The sequence below is a fragment of the Brachypodium distachyon genome, chromosome 4 (assembly GCF_000005505.3).
Source record: "Brachypodium distachyon strain Bd21 chromosome 4, Brachypodium_distachyon_v3.0, whole genome shotgun sequence".
In the NCBI taxonomy this organism is placed as follows: Eukaryota; Viridiplantae; Streptophyta; class Magnoliopsida; order Poales; family Poaceae; genus Brachypodium; species Brachypodium distachyon.
Window position 1 is genome coordinate 16,654,771 of NC_016134.3, and position 13,873 is coordinate 16,668,643.

Sequence of the window (13,873 nt, forward strand, 5' to 3'; positions counted from 1 at the left end):
ATAGGAAGGGGAAGGCAGCCATGGAGTTGCGCTCCGATAAGTGATCGTCATGATGGTGGTGCCGAGTTAGAGGGTCAGGAAATGCAACTAAAGTTGCTAAGGAGACCCAGAGGATAATTAAGGTCAAGAAAAGGCCATTGAAGAAAAATTACAAGCTGCCTGGTTCGACTTCTTGCTGTTCGTTGAGAGCCGGCAGCGTCAGCCATGGCCCCCCTGCGTCCATATGCTATGCCCCACATGACAGTTCCACAAACCAAAGACATGTAAGCAATTCAAAAAATTTAAAACAAAATTGGACCATACACTAGAGAATGCCAATAGATGGAGAACTATTTTAGACAAACGCTAGCTATCGGAAGAAATGAGCACACGTACAGCAAATCAAGTTGGTAATCTCACTGCTCTAAATGCCAATCATGCATACAGGCCGAGGTAACAAAACTTGGACACACATGGAGCAGATACACCGTTGCCTATTGCCTACAAAGATATGTACATGCAAAACTTTGAGCCTCAATCTGCTCCAACATTCTGAAGTGTCCATTCCGACCCCGCCGTGCCGCTGACTAAGTTGCGGCAGTCTCCATGCCGCTGACTAAGTTGCGGCAGTCGGTTACCTCTTCCTCTTTCCACCTGAGCCTGCAGCAGCCTTCCCTCCAGACCCAGAAGCTCTTGCTTTCGCTGGCGCCTTCTTTGCGCCCAAGCCATTGCCGTTGTTCTTCAATTCAAGCTGCACTTGAATTCCTGGGAGTAGAACCAAAATTACAAAATAGTTTTGGTTCAGCAAATAACCCAAGATAACACTGGTGGTAACAACATCAAACAAAGCAAAAATTGACAACTTACCTTTCTTCTTATCACTCTGCAGGTCCAGTTTCGGCTTCGAGTCACCAGCCACAAGTTCATCTGAAGGAGAAACACAGCAGCTGGTTAAATCACGTGGACCGTAGAGAAATTATTGGTTTCAATGTGCTGAAAGTTACAGTACTGCTCAAATGACAATATCCTGACAGCATGCTACGGGAATGCCAACACTAGCTGCATATCAGAAGCATGGCTGGCTAAAGGCAGTACTGGCACCGACTGTGGAACTACTGATACAATTTTTCCCCGTAAAACCCAACAGTCCCAATCGTAAGAGTTAATTGATAAGCTCATTGATTTTATTTCAGCACTCTAGTTCTCCTTCCTTTCAAGCCTTATCTGTTATGTTCATTTACGGAAAAAAGAGAATGTACCATCATTTTCAGCATCAGAAGAATCCTCCTCATCACCCTCAGCTGCTCCTCCATTTTCTTCAGGCACACTCTCATCCACTGGCTCCAGGATTGCTGCCACTCGTTTCTTTAAAGGTTTTCTCATGCCTGGGATATTTATTAGATCAGCTGATCGAACAACACGAGAACTACTTCCTTGTTTGTATGCCTTTGTCAAGGCACTTTTAACAGCTGCTTGAATACCATCCATAGGATTTGGATGACCCTGCAGATCAACATATTCAGCAGCACCATGAGAAGGAATGACCGCAATGCTAACTATATTGAAACAAGTTAACTGAACTTAGACATTATCCTCCATGGATGCTTACAGTACATTAATTTGAGCAGCTGAACTGAGTACTAGTGATAAAAATCTGAACTGAACTACAATTCACCCAAGAGGAAATGAATCTGGTTTGTTGGATCAGAAATATAAGCCCTGAGACAAGCTACATAAGCGGGTGCAGTGATGACAAATGGCTGTGACACTGGACATCCACAATGCAAATAAAGTTTATTTCACCGTATATTTCTTGTGTTTTATGTTTGCCTCTGAATTTTCATCACAATTGCATGATTTTTATTTCATATCGACACCATAATATGCTTAATATTTCAGTGATGTTCTTTAAGAAATGTTTATTCTTCATGTGATGTATTATGAATAACACCACAAGATAATTGCAACAGTTGTATTGGCAACTATCTCGAACATGCTCTCGAAATCAATTCAAATGTCATCATTAGTACAGTGCATCGTACATAGTAAGAAAAAAGCTACCACCTAGAATATCTAGAATGGATAATTTCAAACAAGGATCAACCTAATACATTATGTATTAACTACTATTGCTGCTCAAATAGATGGTTCACGGATACAACATTAAATGGACAAAAAACATCAGGGAGTAATTTCAAACAAGGATGAACCCAATACATTATGTATTAACTACTATTGCTGCTCAAATAGATGGTTCAAGCATACAACATTAAATGGATAAAAAAACATCAGGAAACGTTTAGAGTAATTAACAACCTTAAATTTGGATAATTCAACAAGGGTGTCAAAATCTTCTTGGCTTAGGGAGTAGGTATCCATAAACTCCACCACTTTTTGGACAGCTTCATCCTGGCAAATTTGCAGATATAAGATTGCTAGCAAATTTAGCAGATAAAAGTTTCTAAATGGGAAATTACTGCATTAAAAAAGAACAATCGAAAAGTGTCGATAGTATGCAGAGTGTGGACAATTGTTCTACATATTTTGCCAACAAAAGAAATACTACTGCATCTAAGATGGTAATAGTTGAATTGAGAAAGCATGCCGTACTGCAAGTCTTTGCATGGCAAAATGACCATTGACCAGCACTTTGCGAAAACCGTTAAATAACAAAAATTATCTCCTCTTTACAAAATAATAATCAGCAAACTCATCAAAAGATTGGTTCCTCATGAGCAGACCTGTCAAGGAACGTGATACGGACAATATGCAATAGTATGCTTGAACCAGTGTGGCAGTTGGCATTCAATACATTGATGAATCTTTGAACAAAAATCGATTTGATGCTACACTAGTTCAGTGAAAGATCAAGAATAGCCTGAAAAAGGATGTGGTATAATGGAATGCAATGACATATGGATTCCACTTATATATAACATCATGATTCATGATAGACAATACCTTAGGCATTGTCTTCAGTGGGTCAGCCAATTGTCTCAAGAGAAGAGTGAGATAATCAAGCCTCAACGCCTCCCTGCAGATTACAACAATTATGATACTCAGACTACAACAAAACATAGCACAAATCCTGTTAAATATAAAATTATGCTCCTTCAAGTTCAACACTGTAAAAATATCGAGTTTTGGTCAATGTTTACCACACAAAACTCTGCAAACAATAGGCATCGTTTATTCGTTCACTGTGAATGCGCTTGTTCAAAAGTAGTTACATCAGGAAATGAGCATTTTTTTTGCAGGCAGGTTGATACTATGGTCCTTATCTTGACTCATGCTCAAAGTTCCATATCATTTAATTGCAGTTACAAGTGATAAAGCAACTAACAAAAAAAACATTTGACTAGTTTATTTTAGTATCCTATGATTTACATTGATAAGTCCACAAGTAATGTAGATAGGTACCCTACTTTTACCAGTGAAGAACATGGCTTTTGGAGGTTTCATGGAAGGTACAGTTTTTATTATTAATCCATGAACTAAATAATAATAAGATTCAGCAGGAAACAAGTTAGTTTTGGACCAAGACACCACACAAATCAAGGAGCTGGATCCCCTGACTTAAACATCAGTCACTAACGTGTGGACCCAGGCCCGCCCATCAGTGACTGCAACGTCACTGACGTTAAGTCAAGAGGATCTGTGTCACAAATCACTGGGTCGTGCTTCTCCTTCCATCCAAAATGCCAATGTGAAATGATGTGTACTGTACAGATAACATGAAATGTGAGGCTGGACGAAACTTTATTCAACCTGGCTAGTCAATCAACACCCTAACTGATAGATCCAGAACTGGTCAACTCATAGTGGGTAATGTCTACTATGCAAAATACATTTCAGCGCATTGGTTATCACAAAGATGAAAGAATAATCACATCGTCAACTACCCATATAAGATACAAGCAAGAAACATGTCTTAACTCTTAACCACCAATTGCAGAACGGATCGAAAATGAGAATTGAGAACAAGGAAAACATGCCACAGAAGGCCAGCAAAGAGCATGACAAAACTCAAGATGTGTAAAAGTACCCACCTGTCCACATTTGCTTGCTGTGATGCAAGAATATGACTGTGGACATCTTCCAGTAGCCTTTTGTTCTTGTTAGTAGTTGAGTACTTGCCCAACCATCCACCAAACCTATTAAAGTTCCGTTCACCCTGCAATTTTTTTTTATCCAATTCAGTCTAGTAAAAATCATTAAAAAATATAGACAATGATAATAATGGATGGTTAGGGTTTGAACCTTACCGCTTCAAAAGTTTCTCTATTACCATGCATCAAAGCAGCACTGGAGAAGTTTAGAAGAGATTAGTAAACTGGGTTGGAACATTTTAATTAAATCAATACAACCACATATTAACCACTTGGAGAAATCAAAGTACATACGGTACTATAGATGAAGCCAAACAAGCAGCTTGGGACAGCTGCCACTGTCGATATCTTCTTATTTGTACATTAACAATATCACCATCTGCAATGGACTCAGCAGCACGGGCAAGACAATTCATTCTTTTGACTCCACTGTCATCCTTCCCAACAGCACTTGGCCGATAATTGATATAATTTTCCTAAAATGGGCACAGAATAGCACGTGAATTTAATCAAGCACATCAATAGAAGCAAAAACAGAGGAAAAGGATTTTTCGCATCTGGATATAGCACGTAATACTGACATTATGACATCAGATTGAAAACAAAAATGGTCACGGCAATTCAAAGAAGGAAGCAACCCTAAAGCATATATTTGCATGCAGTCCTAATACTTCAACTCAGCCAGATATTAGTTCTTCAGTTCAGCAACAAATAGCTGGAAGTTTTCTTCATATAGCTGTGGTGATAGTCCCATAGAAACATGAAGGCTAGCATCCCAGCTTTCCAAGAGAAACAGAGTCATCAGAGGCAAAGTTGGAACAACGTTGAATAACCGTGTATGCCTTCCACTTGACCAAAGACCAATACAGAATTGCTAAAATTGTTAAATTTGCAATAAAAATCATAGGATACACTTTGGCTTATCACTCAAGCTGTGGAGTTGATTCTCAACAAATAAGTTTCAGATTCGACAAAACTAGATTGCATGTTGTGCACGAATTATTATAACTATGTAAGCATAAGTAGCTCTGCATTTAGCATATATAAAAGAGATCAATAGTCCTCGAAAAAGATCTCATGACACGGAAGAAAGAACAATTAGCACTTTACAGATGATAGAAAAAATGTTGCAGCATTCATATTCCAAACCTGGATAATCAGGGGAACTAAATCAGGATCGCTCATGCTCAAATCAATTCGCTCATCCATCCGTAATCTCCCACCATTGAAACCAAACAGCCTGAAAGTTGAATAAATATACATGAACATAAGGTGGCAGGCAAAAAGAAAAAAAAAAGAACACTCTTGTTGTGAAGTCACTCGAAATCCATGTAAGCATTTAGATATAGCCCCTACATATCTTTAACATGACAGGAGGGAGCATGCAACTACGTGAATGAAAAAGCAGCATTTGATGTGCTCATGACCCACATGTCTAAACTAGCTGGCAATTTACATTCTTAGCCCTTCCAAAAAGCTATTCAACCTTCTCTTCTAAAATCAACGAAAAAATTTGTGCTGCAACTCAGTACAGGTACAAACATGTACCCTATAACAGTTTAGCAAAGAATGAAACCATCATTTGAAGTTTATCATCATGTGCTTTCTTCTCAGTTGATATAAAGTAGAAACTACAAAAATGGTGGATTTTGCTTCAAAGCTCGATCGAAAATATTTAATGACAACAAAAAAATTACTAAAAACACCATATAATTACTTTGATAGACTAATAAAGAAGGGAAAAATACTTGTCCACAGCCGTGAAGGGAGAGATATCCTCATCTTTTGCACTACTATTAAGACGCAATCTTATATCATCATATTTGACCACAGACTGGGAGAGGCTCATGTATTGCAAATGGTTTAGTGCCATGCGAATATCACCATGTACTCTTTCTGCAAGCTCTTCCATTGCATTCTAGCAGAAGAGAAAATCAAATATTAGCAACTGACCCTGAATAGCAATTTCGTATAATGAATATACATGGGCAAAGGAAACTATATGCGATTTAGTTTTGCATTAATTATGATATTCTTTATGGTTTCTTCAAGTTTTGGTCATTGATTAGAAGAACAAAACTCTGAGAACATACTGAACACACCTCTTGAGCTTGGATACCTTCTTTTCTGGCAATGTCCATCAACCTCTTACCCATCTGTTGAGTATAGAAATTAGAACCAAATCCAGAACAAAAACTTTTGTTTGTTCTGACAAGTACAAACAGTGGTAAGCCATTCACTTAATATATACTGGGAAAGATGGGAAAATTAAACCAGGAAGAACATTTTTTTGCGGGGAAAAAACCAGGAAGAACATTCACTTAAAAAAGAAGGCTTATCCAATAATTAGGCAGAAATATTTAATGAGTGTAACCATGTTTTCTGTTGTTCAAAAAAACATTAAAAGGGGATTTGTATCCCAGATAAAATGAGTAGCAGCCAGCAAAGTAGGTTGCAACTGTCTAGAAACAACAGGAGACCAAGAACAGAATGCCAGTTATCACAGTTAGCACTACAGGCAATAATAGAGTAACAAAGAAGAGTAAAAAAACTAATACTCCCTCCGATCGGTATTATTTGTCTCAAATTTACCCAAATACGGATGTATCTATGTGTAAAAAGCGTCTAGATACATGTAATATTTCGACAAGTAATTCCGGCCGGAGGGAGTAATAATTTTCATAAATCATTAGGATTGAATGTGGCATGAAATAACCTGCTGCTTTGTTGGTTTTCTGAAGTTGAGCAGCAAGCAGTAATTTACAAGGCTCTTCAGTTTCTGGCTATAACGGTCATTACAAATGCAAACTATAGGAATCTTGGATATCTTGATGCTCGCAATAAGATCAGCAACTCCACCTCTATCACCAGCAGACATACCATCAACTTCGTCCATGACGAGTACAGCCTTAGGCGGCTTTGTCCTGTTAAATTGTTCCAAATTTTATATAATATAATATAAAATAAGTGAAAAGTTCATGATATTTCCTGTTACCGACCGGTTGTCACTATAATTCAGAGTAGCATTGCTGATAAGCACTTTGATAGAATTTGATGTGCTCCCCCCAACACCTTTCTCGATCTTGGAGTCTGCTTTACCACGGCTATCACTTGCATTAACCTGTTATTACAATTAATAATCATGTAAATGTATGCCTCAAAGGTAAAATAAAGAAGAAATGGTTGCCTGAATAAATAATTGAAGCACGCAAGGTCATAGACACACCTCAATGGCCTGCAATCCAAGCATCTGACTGACAACCTTCGCAGTTGTAGTCTTACCAATTCCTGGAGGTCCACTCAGTAATACAGCCTTTTTAGCTCCACCATCAATCTGTTTCTTTCCTTTACCCTTTTGGGCAGAATGAAGGAATTGCCCCTCCCAACTTTTCAACCAATCATGAAGTTGTTTAACCTACACACACACAAAATTCATTCATACTAAGTTGTGCATAGATTTATATGACCAACACAACCAGAAGCAGAACTTCTCACCATTGATTGGTTGCCAACTATGTCGTTTGGAACTTTAGGTCGATATTTTTCGGTCCATTGTAAAGCACCACGGTCAACAATCTTGGCCTTTTGGTAGTCTGTAGAGGCACTTTCTTTATTACTCTTTGAAGCAATACTTTTGTTGATGGTACTGACTTGATCAACAGCTGAAAATTCAAAATCAAGATATGCATAAGCATAAGCAATATGAGAAATGTCAACATCAAGAAAATTAATCGTAACAATAGATACAGTAATTGTAGGATCAAGCTAACATCCACAATGTTAAGAGTAGTAAGACAGAACAAACACGGAATCATGTGTAAGATTCATGCAATAAACTACTAAGATTATGTACAAGCTATCAAACTATAGATGCATTGCATTTTAAAAGATTCTGGTTACCTCTTCTTTCAACTTTAACTGGGGAGCTCTTGGATGGTGATTTTTGTAGCTTTTCTGAAATTTTGTTCATTTCATGTTTGTTTACAGGAGGCTTTGCAGGCTTGGATTTCCGGATCATATCAAACAAACCATCTTCAGTCAAGAACGGGACACTGCAATAAGTACGAGCATGTATGAAGACAGGACAACAAAAAAAAACTTACAACACATTTTCAAAATAAAGCTATCAAGCAATACCCAAGATCTTTTGCTTTGGTAGATTTCACTCCACCAACGTCTTCATCAGCCAATAAGTAACTCTGTCAACAAGCAACGTCAACAATGATATAGGCCATTAACACTTACAGCAGCAAGTGTTACAGTACTATACATACCGTCTTTTTACTAATAGAGCCAGTAACACGGCCCCCATGACGCTTTATCAGATCCCCCGCTTCCTCACGTTCAAGACTGCAAGTAACAGAAGATTACGATGGTTCACCGGCAGTATCATCTTAATCAGGGAAGTTGAAAATTGGAAGTGTTTGATAATTATGTGCATTGACTGTCGCAATATCATAAAACAAAGCACTTCAATATTAATGAACAAAGGCAAGCACCTGTCAAGAGTGCCACTTATGACAAATGTCAGACCAGCTAAACAGTCAGGGGCACCCTCTGGGACCTCCTACAGAACATGGAATAAACAGTTTACAGCTGAGCTTTTCAAACAAAAAAAATTGTGACAGAGTGAATGAAATTACCTTCTCCCCTTTGTGAGGAGGGTCCTTCCTTTCACCAAAATTCATGAAACCTCTCCCACCCCCTCCTCTTCCTCTTCCACCAGGAGTAGCTCCTCCTCTTCCACCCCTTCCCCTTCCAGCTGCTTTGGAAGTGGTCTTGTCATCTTCATCCATCCTGTCCTCCTCGCCATCATCATCAAGACTAGAAGTCTTCCCATGAGCTGTTCCTCTTCCTCCCCTTCCCCTGCCCCTTCCCCTTCCAGCTGCTTTAGAAGGGGTCTTAGCATCTTCATCCATCATGTCCTCACCATCATCATCATCAGTACTAGCCTTTCCATGAGCTGCTCCTGCTCCTGCTCCTCTTCCTCCCCTTCCCCTTCCCCTCCCTCTTCCCCTTCCAGCTGCTTTGGAAGGGGTCTTGGCATCTTCATCCATCCTGTCCTCATCATCATCATTAGATGCAGCCTTCAACTTCTTTGATGGTGGCGGCTTAACAGGAGTTTTCTTTTTCGAAGGTGACACAAAGTCATCATCGTCTTCATCCTCAAGAACTTTGTGCGCTGCCAAAGGCTTGACATCATCATCGAGTTCATCGCTGCTTTTCTGAAGTTTCCTTTTAGACAAACTGGTCTCAGTAACATCTGAATCTGTTTCTGTTTTGGGTGCGAAGTACTTGCTTGCCTTCCTTCTAGCTGAAGTATCTTTATCACCAGGCACCTGCAAGATCCAGTAATTAGATTACTGATTACATAAATGAATTGAGGGGCGTCAAATAATTAGTTGAGTGGAATACTACAGTATCATGGTGCACGACCAAACATGGAATATGGAAGCCCATTCTTGAGCTTCATAACCTTTATAATCATAATGTAGACCAAATTAAATCTAAAATCTTTCCATAGTCTGAATATAAGGACATTATCAATGGTTTGCACAAAAGGATATATATTGTCAATGTTGATTTGCAGAATAATTGATAATTTCGACGGGGCATGGATGATTTGCAGGAATTTCATTAATGATGTAAATGAATAGGTATCACTGAGCAAAACTACATCCTGGACCACAAAGACAGCCCCTCAAGAAAACAAACTAATCAAGGAGACCCACAAAAACATCCAAAAGAATGCGGAACAAGAACAGGATCTGCATTCTACGTACCTTAGATGGCGCCGCCTTCTCCGGAATGCTGAGCACAGGCTTCTTCGCCCCAGTCGCACCCGCAGACGCGCCGGAGGGCTTGGCCGCACCAGCATTCTTGTCGCACGGCTTCATGAACCATTTCCTGATATCCGACGACTGCGCCACAAGAAACGCAAAGGGGGACTCAGCCAAGAACTCACGGACCCAATCAGGAACCGTTCCGCATCGAATCAAGAACCCTCCGTAGAGGAAGGGACCCAAGAAAGAACTCACCATCTCCAATGAGGGAGAAAAACCCGGATCTTTCCGGGCCCCGGAGCGCGAAGAGATCCGAGACTCGTCGGTTCTTGGCTCAACCGATGGAGGCGGCGCCCCTCTACCTCTAGGGTTTTAGAGGGGGACGCGCGCCCTGGCTTCGTCCGCCCTCGCGTGGGGGCCCTAGGGTCTTCGCGTCACTGGCAAGACGGGGGAGGGGAGAGGATGCGGCGGGGGTGCGCGCGCGAGCGGCGGCGCGGTTTTGGTTTCCTTGGTGGGAGGGAGGCTGGATGGTGGTTGTCGGGTGGAGCGGCGCGCGGTTCTCTCAAGGCGGGGGCTTGCGGTGGAAGGAGAGGTCGTGGCCTCCTGGGGCCGTGGGTCGTTTCTCCTTTTCGTGACGGCAAAATGGGATAAAGGACTACGGAGCATGTACTTGAAAAAAAACGCAAATGGCTCAAAGTGGAGACTCTTCCTAAATCTTTGCTATTTCAGGCGCATACCTAAACTTGGCACCGCATATCACGCTTGGTCCAAATCTCGTCCGCGCTCAAATTTTCGGCTACGTAGGGTTTTTTTTTGCAATTTTGCCTTCAGAATTTTCGCACTTAACCCCCGCACCCGCGGCCTCGCTTTGCCTGTAGCTTAAATTCCCAATTCTACCTCCATTTGGGCGAAATCCCTAGCCCAGTCTTGTTCCTCCGTCGCCGGTCCGGCCCCATGTCCAGTCCGCCCCCTTCACCGGTCCTCCTCCGTAGCCGGTCCAGCTGCGGGGGACCAAGGGCCGGCGACGACAGAGGCAGACGGGCGACGGAGGAGGACCGACGAAGGGGGCTGACCGGAAACGGAGGCGGACCGGCGACGGAGGAGGACCGGCGAAGGGGGCGGACCGGACATGGGGCCGAACCGGCGATGGAGGAACAAGACTGGGCTAGGGATTTCGCCCAAATGGAGGTAGAATTGGGGATTTAAGTTACAGGCAAAGCGAGGCCGCGGGTGCGAAGGGAAATGGAGACAGGGGATTAAGTGCGAAAATTCTGAAGGCGAAATTGCAAAAAAAAAACCTGCGTTGTCCAGGTCAGCAGCCTACGTGGCCGAAAATTTGAGCGCGGACGAGATTTGGACCAAGCATGATATGCGGTGCCAAGTTTAGGTATGCGCTTTTTCAATTCGCAAGTTGTAGGACTAAACTGTACATCGGTGCCAAGTTGTAGGACCCGCCATGCAATTTCCTCTTCCTCTTGCGTCCGTGGTAGGCTGTAGGCTCATACGTCAAACTCCACTAAATTACCATCGCAGATCGTCCGCGCCTCTCTTCCCCGCCTCCGAAGAACGCCGCCGCCCCAGCCCTCGTACTCAAGGAACCGCCGACCCCACCCACACACACGCACAACAGCGGCGACCCTCTACCCCTCTTTCTCCGGCCGCCGCAACGGCACCGGCGGTGGCGAGCTCCTCCTCATCGGCAGCCCCTGCAGAGCATGGCTAGCATGCTCGCAGCAGGCTCCAGTCGGCGCGCTTGGCGCCGGACTCGAGATCCAATCGTCGCCCCATTCTCCCTCTCCATCACCGCCGCCACCCTCCTTCCCTGCGCGTGCAGCCTCCGCCCACATCCGCCTCCGCCGGCCAAGATCCATGGACGGCCCGCCGCCGGCCTCCGCCCGCTGCCCCTGCCCCCGCCCTCCTCCTCATCCAGCCCACCACGCCCCGATTCCCGATCTTACTCTCCTCCTCTTTTGCCCCCGCGACACCAGATCTCGCTGCGAGGACCACAGCCTGACCGAGCGTTGCCCTAGGGCGGTGGCGGCGCGCGGCCCGACCGAAGCCAGCGCTCGTGCGGCTGAAGCCATCGCGGACAACCCCGCCACCCTCCCCGCCACCGCTGCCTCCACCATGGACGATGCAGAGGAAGAAGACTAGGCGGTGTGCGGAGCAGAGAAGCAGGACGGCGACCTAGACCGACCTCTCAACCATGGTGAGCGCCACCCCCTTCCTCTTTTTTCACCTCCATCCGTGTGTTCTTCCCCGCGAGTTCCCATACAAGTGGAGAAGAAAATGAAGAGACAAGTTTCTTTTGTCATCTAATTTTGATGCCAATTAATAAAGTGCCAATCATATGATCTACATAAATTCGTATATTAATTCCACAAAGAATTTAACCATTGCTGCACCAAACGCATAGCAATCAGAGTTCAGTTTCAGTATACGGAACAAAAAAAGGGTCCAGAACAACTGCAATCTGAGTTCAGTTTGAGAATACGAAACCAAAAAAAAGGGTTCAGAACTTGTAGATTTCATAGATTAATGAAACTAACTTCTTATTCATCGCTGCATAAAAAAACTGCAATCTGCAATCAAGAAACTATATACTAACAATTCGATTGGGTCAGTGTGATGTGAGATAGTACGATCTGAGTTCAGTTTCAGTATATGATACAAAAAGAGGGTTATACAATACACATTTAATTTGGCATATGTCTGTATTTTTGTGTGTGCTAAGTTCAGTAATATATATTGTTGGTTAATGAGATTTCTAAGGTTCCACTTGATTCAAAATTTTGAAAATTTTCTACTAGAGACTTGTTATTGTACTCGATTTTAGTGGGTATTTCACTTTTTATATTGCACACTACATGTTCGTCGGTAAGTAATTGCGGATGGGCATTGATTAGGTTGTAGGTACTCATCCAATTGGTTTCAGAATTCGGGGTGAAATATGGATCTGCAGGAACCAATTATGAATGATTTGTTGAAGGTAACTCATGGATGTGGGTTTTATCCATGGATTGTGCACTGGGCTAGAATATTACAAAAAAGAAAAATCAGTGCACATGTGTTTATCAAATTATGGGGAACAGTATAATATCTCAACATCCAGTTTTTCTGTTTTTGGAGCAATGTTCAACATCCAGTTTTTGTTTTTTGTTTTTGGATCAATGTTCGACATCCATTTTTTCTGTTTCTCTGCTGTTGTTGAGAAGCTGCTATTTCAGGTCAGAATGGTAAAGTGCTTCTTGAAGTCATTTTTTCTGTTTCTCTGCTGTTTCTTGTCCATGTAAAGATCAAGGTAACAAAGGCATACAATTAGTTCATTGTTGCTAAGTCATTCATATGTAGATAGTTTAAACCGCTAGACAAAATAATCATGCTTCTAATTTCTTCTAGGTCTTGCTTTCTGAACAGATTGTACTGAACAAGGTACGGTGGTCGGAAGTCATTCCATGTATGTTCAAAATAACCCGGCCTACTGATGATTTTGATAATTTTAGCTTTGTTTCAAGTTCAAAATGATGATTTAGAGGATGTAGAACGCACGGCTTGGTATGTCATCTTGTTAGGCGACACGACAGAGTTAATCAAAATAGATAGCTATGGTCTGTTTCAATATTTGTTAAAGACAACTATGCTCTATTCAAGTATTTGGAAATGATTAATTGCAATGAGATGTTCTAAGTGCTTTTTTGTATTAGCACAACTGTGTTTATCAGCGAATGCTTGGAGACTTGATTTAGTGCAAGATTCAGATATTGAGATGTTACTGTATCGACACCGAGATGAGATATCATTTTGCATGAACTTTATTCTTAGTATTTCTTTTTACAAATATTTTTGATTCCGTAGCAACGCACGGGCTTTTGACTAGTAAAAGAAGATAAGACTGTTTTTGGTTGTAGTATATTTTTTTTTTAGTATTTATTTTTAATTAGGTTTGTTTAATACTCATGTGAGCACTGGTAGCAGAAAATACACCAAGAAAAATAACATGGA

At 41.9% G+C, this 13,873-nt stretch overlaps 1 protein-coding gene and 1 long non-coding RNA gene across 3 annotated transcripts; one reads left to right on the forward strand and one right to left on the reverse strand.

The window, feature by feature from the left end:
• Window positions 1–264: 264 nt before the first annotated feature.
• Window positions 265–10,496, reverse strand: LOC100841258 (replication factor C subunit 1). The gene is made up of 22 exons (XM_010239321.3): window positions 10,127–10,496; window positions 9,872–10,009; window positions 8,732–9,427; window positions 8,588–8,655; window positions 8,363–8,438; window positions 8,226–8,287; window positions 7,989–8,140; window positions 7,584–7,750; window positions 7,315–7,503; window positions 7,088–7,209; window positions 6,805–7,012; window positions 6,191–6,244; window positions 5,837–6,006; window positions 5,238–5,328; window positions 4,383–4,564; window positions 4,245–4,284; window positions 4,029–4,153; window positions 2,941–3,013; window positions 2,296–2,388; window positions 1,239–1,482; window positions 847–906; window positions 265–744 (listed from the first exon to the last, which is right to left on the reverse strand). The coding sequence occupies exons 1-22, from the start codon at window positions 10,127–10,129 to the stop codon at window positions 614–616; spliced, it is 3,144 nt and encodes a 1,047-aa protein (XP_010237623.1). The 5' UTR covers window positions 10,130–10,496; the 3' UTR covers window positions 265–613.
• A 1,258-nt stretch (window positions 10,497–11,754) lies between these two features.
• On the forward strand, window positions 11,755–13,567 carry LOC104584519. 2 transcript variants are annotated; one of them, XR_732262.1, is made up of 3 exons: window positions 11,755–12,080; window positions 13,099–13,172; window positions 13,271–13,567. It is a non-coding gene; the product is annotated as an uncharacterized LOC104584519 (long non-coding RNA). The 2 variants fall into 2 exon arrangements; XR_732261.1 differs by having other exon boundaries at window positions 13,289–13,567.
• Window positions 13,568–13,873: the final 306 nt, after the last annotated feature.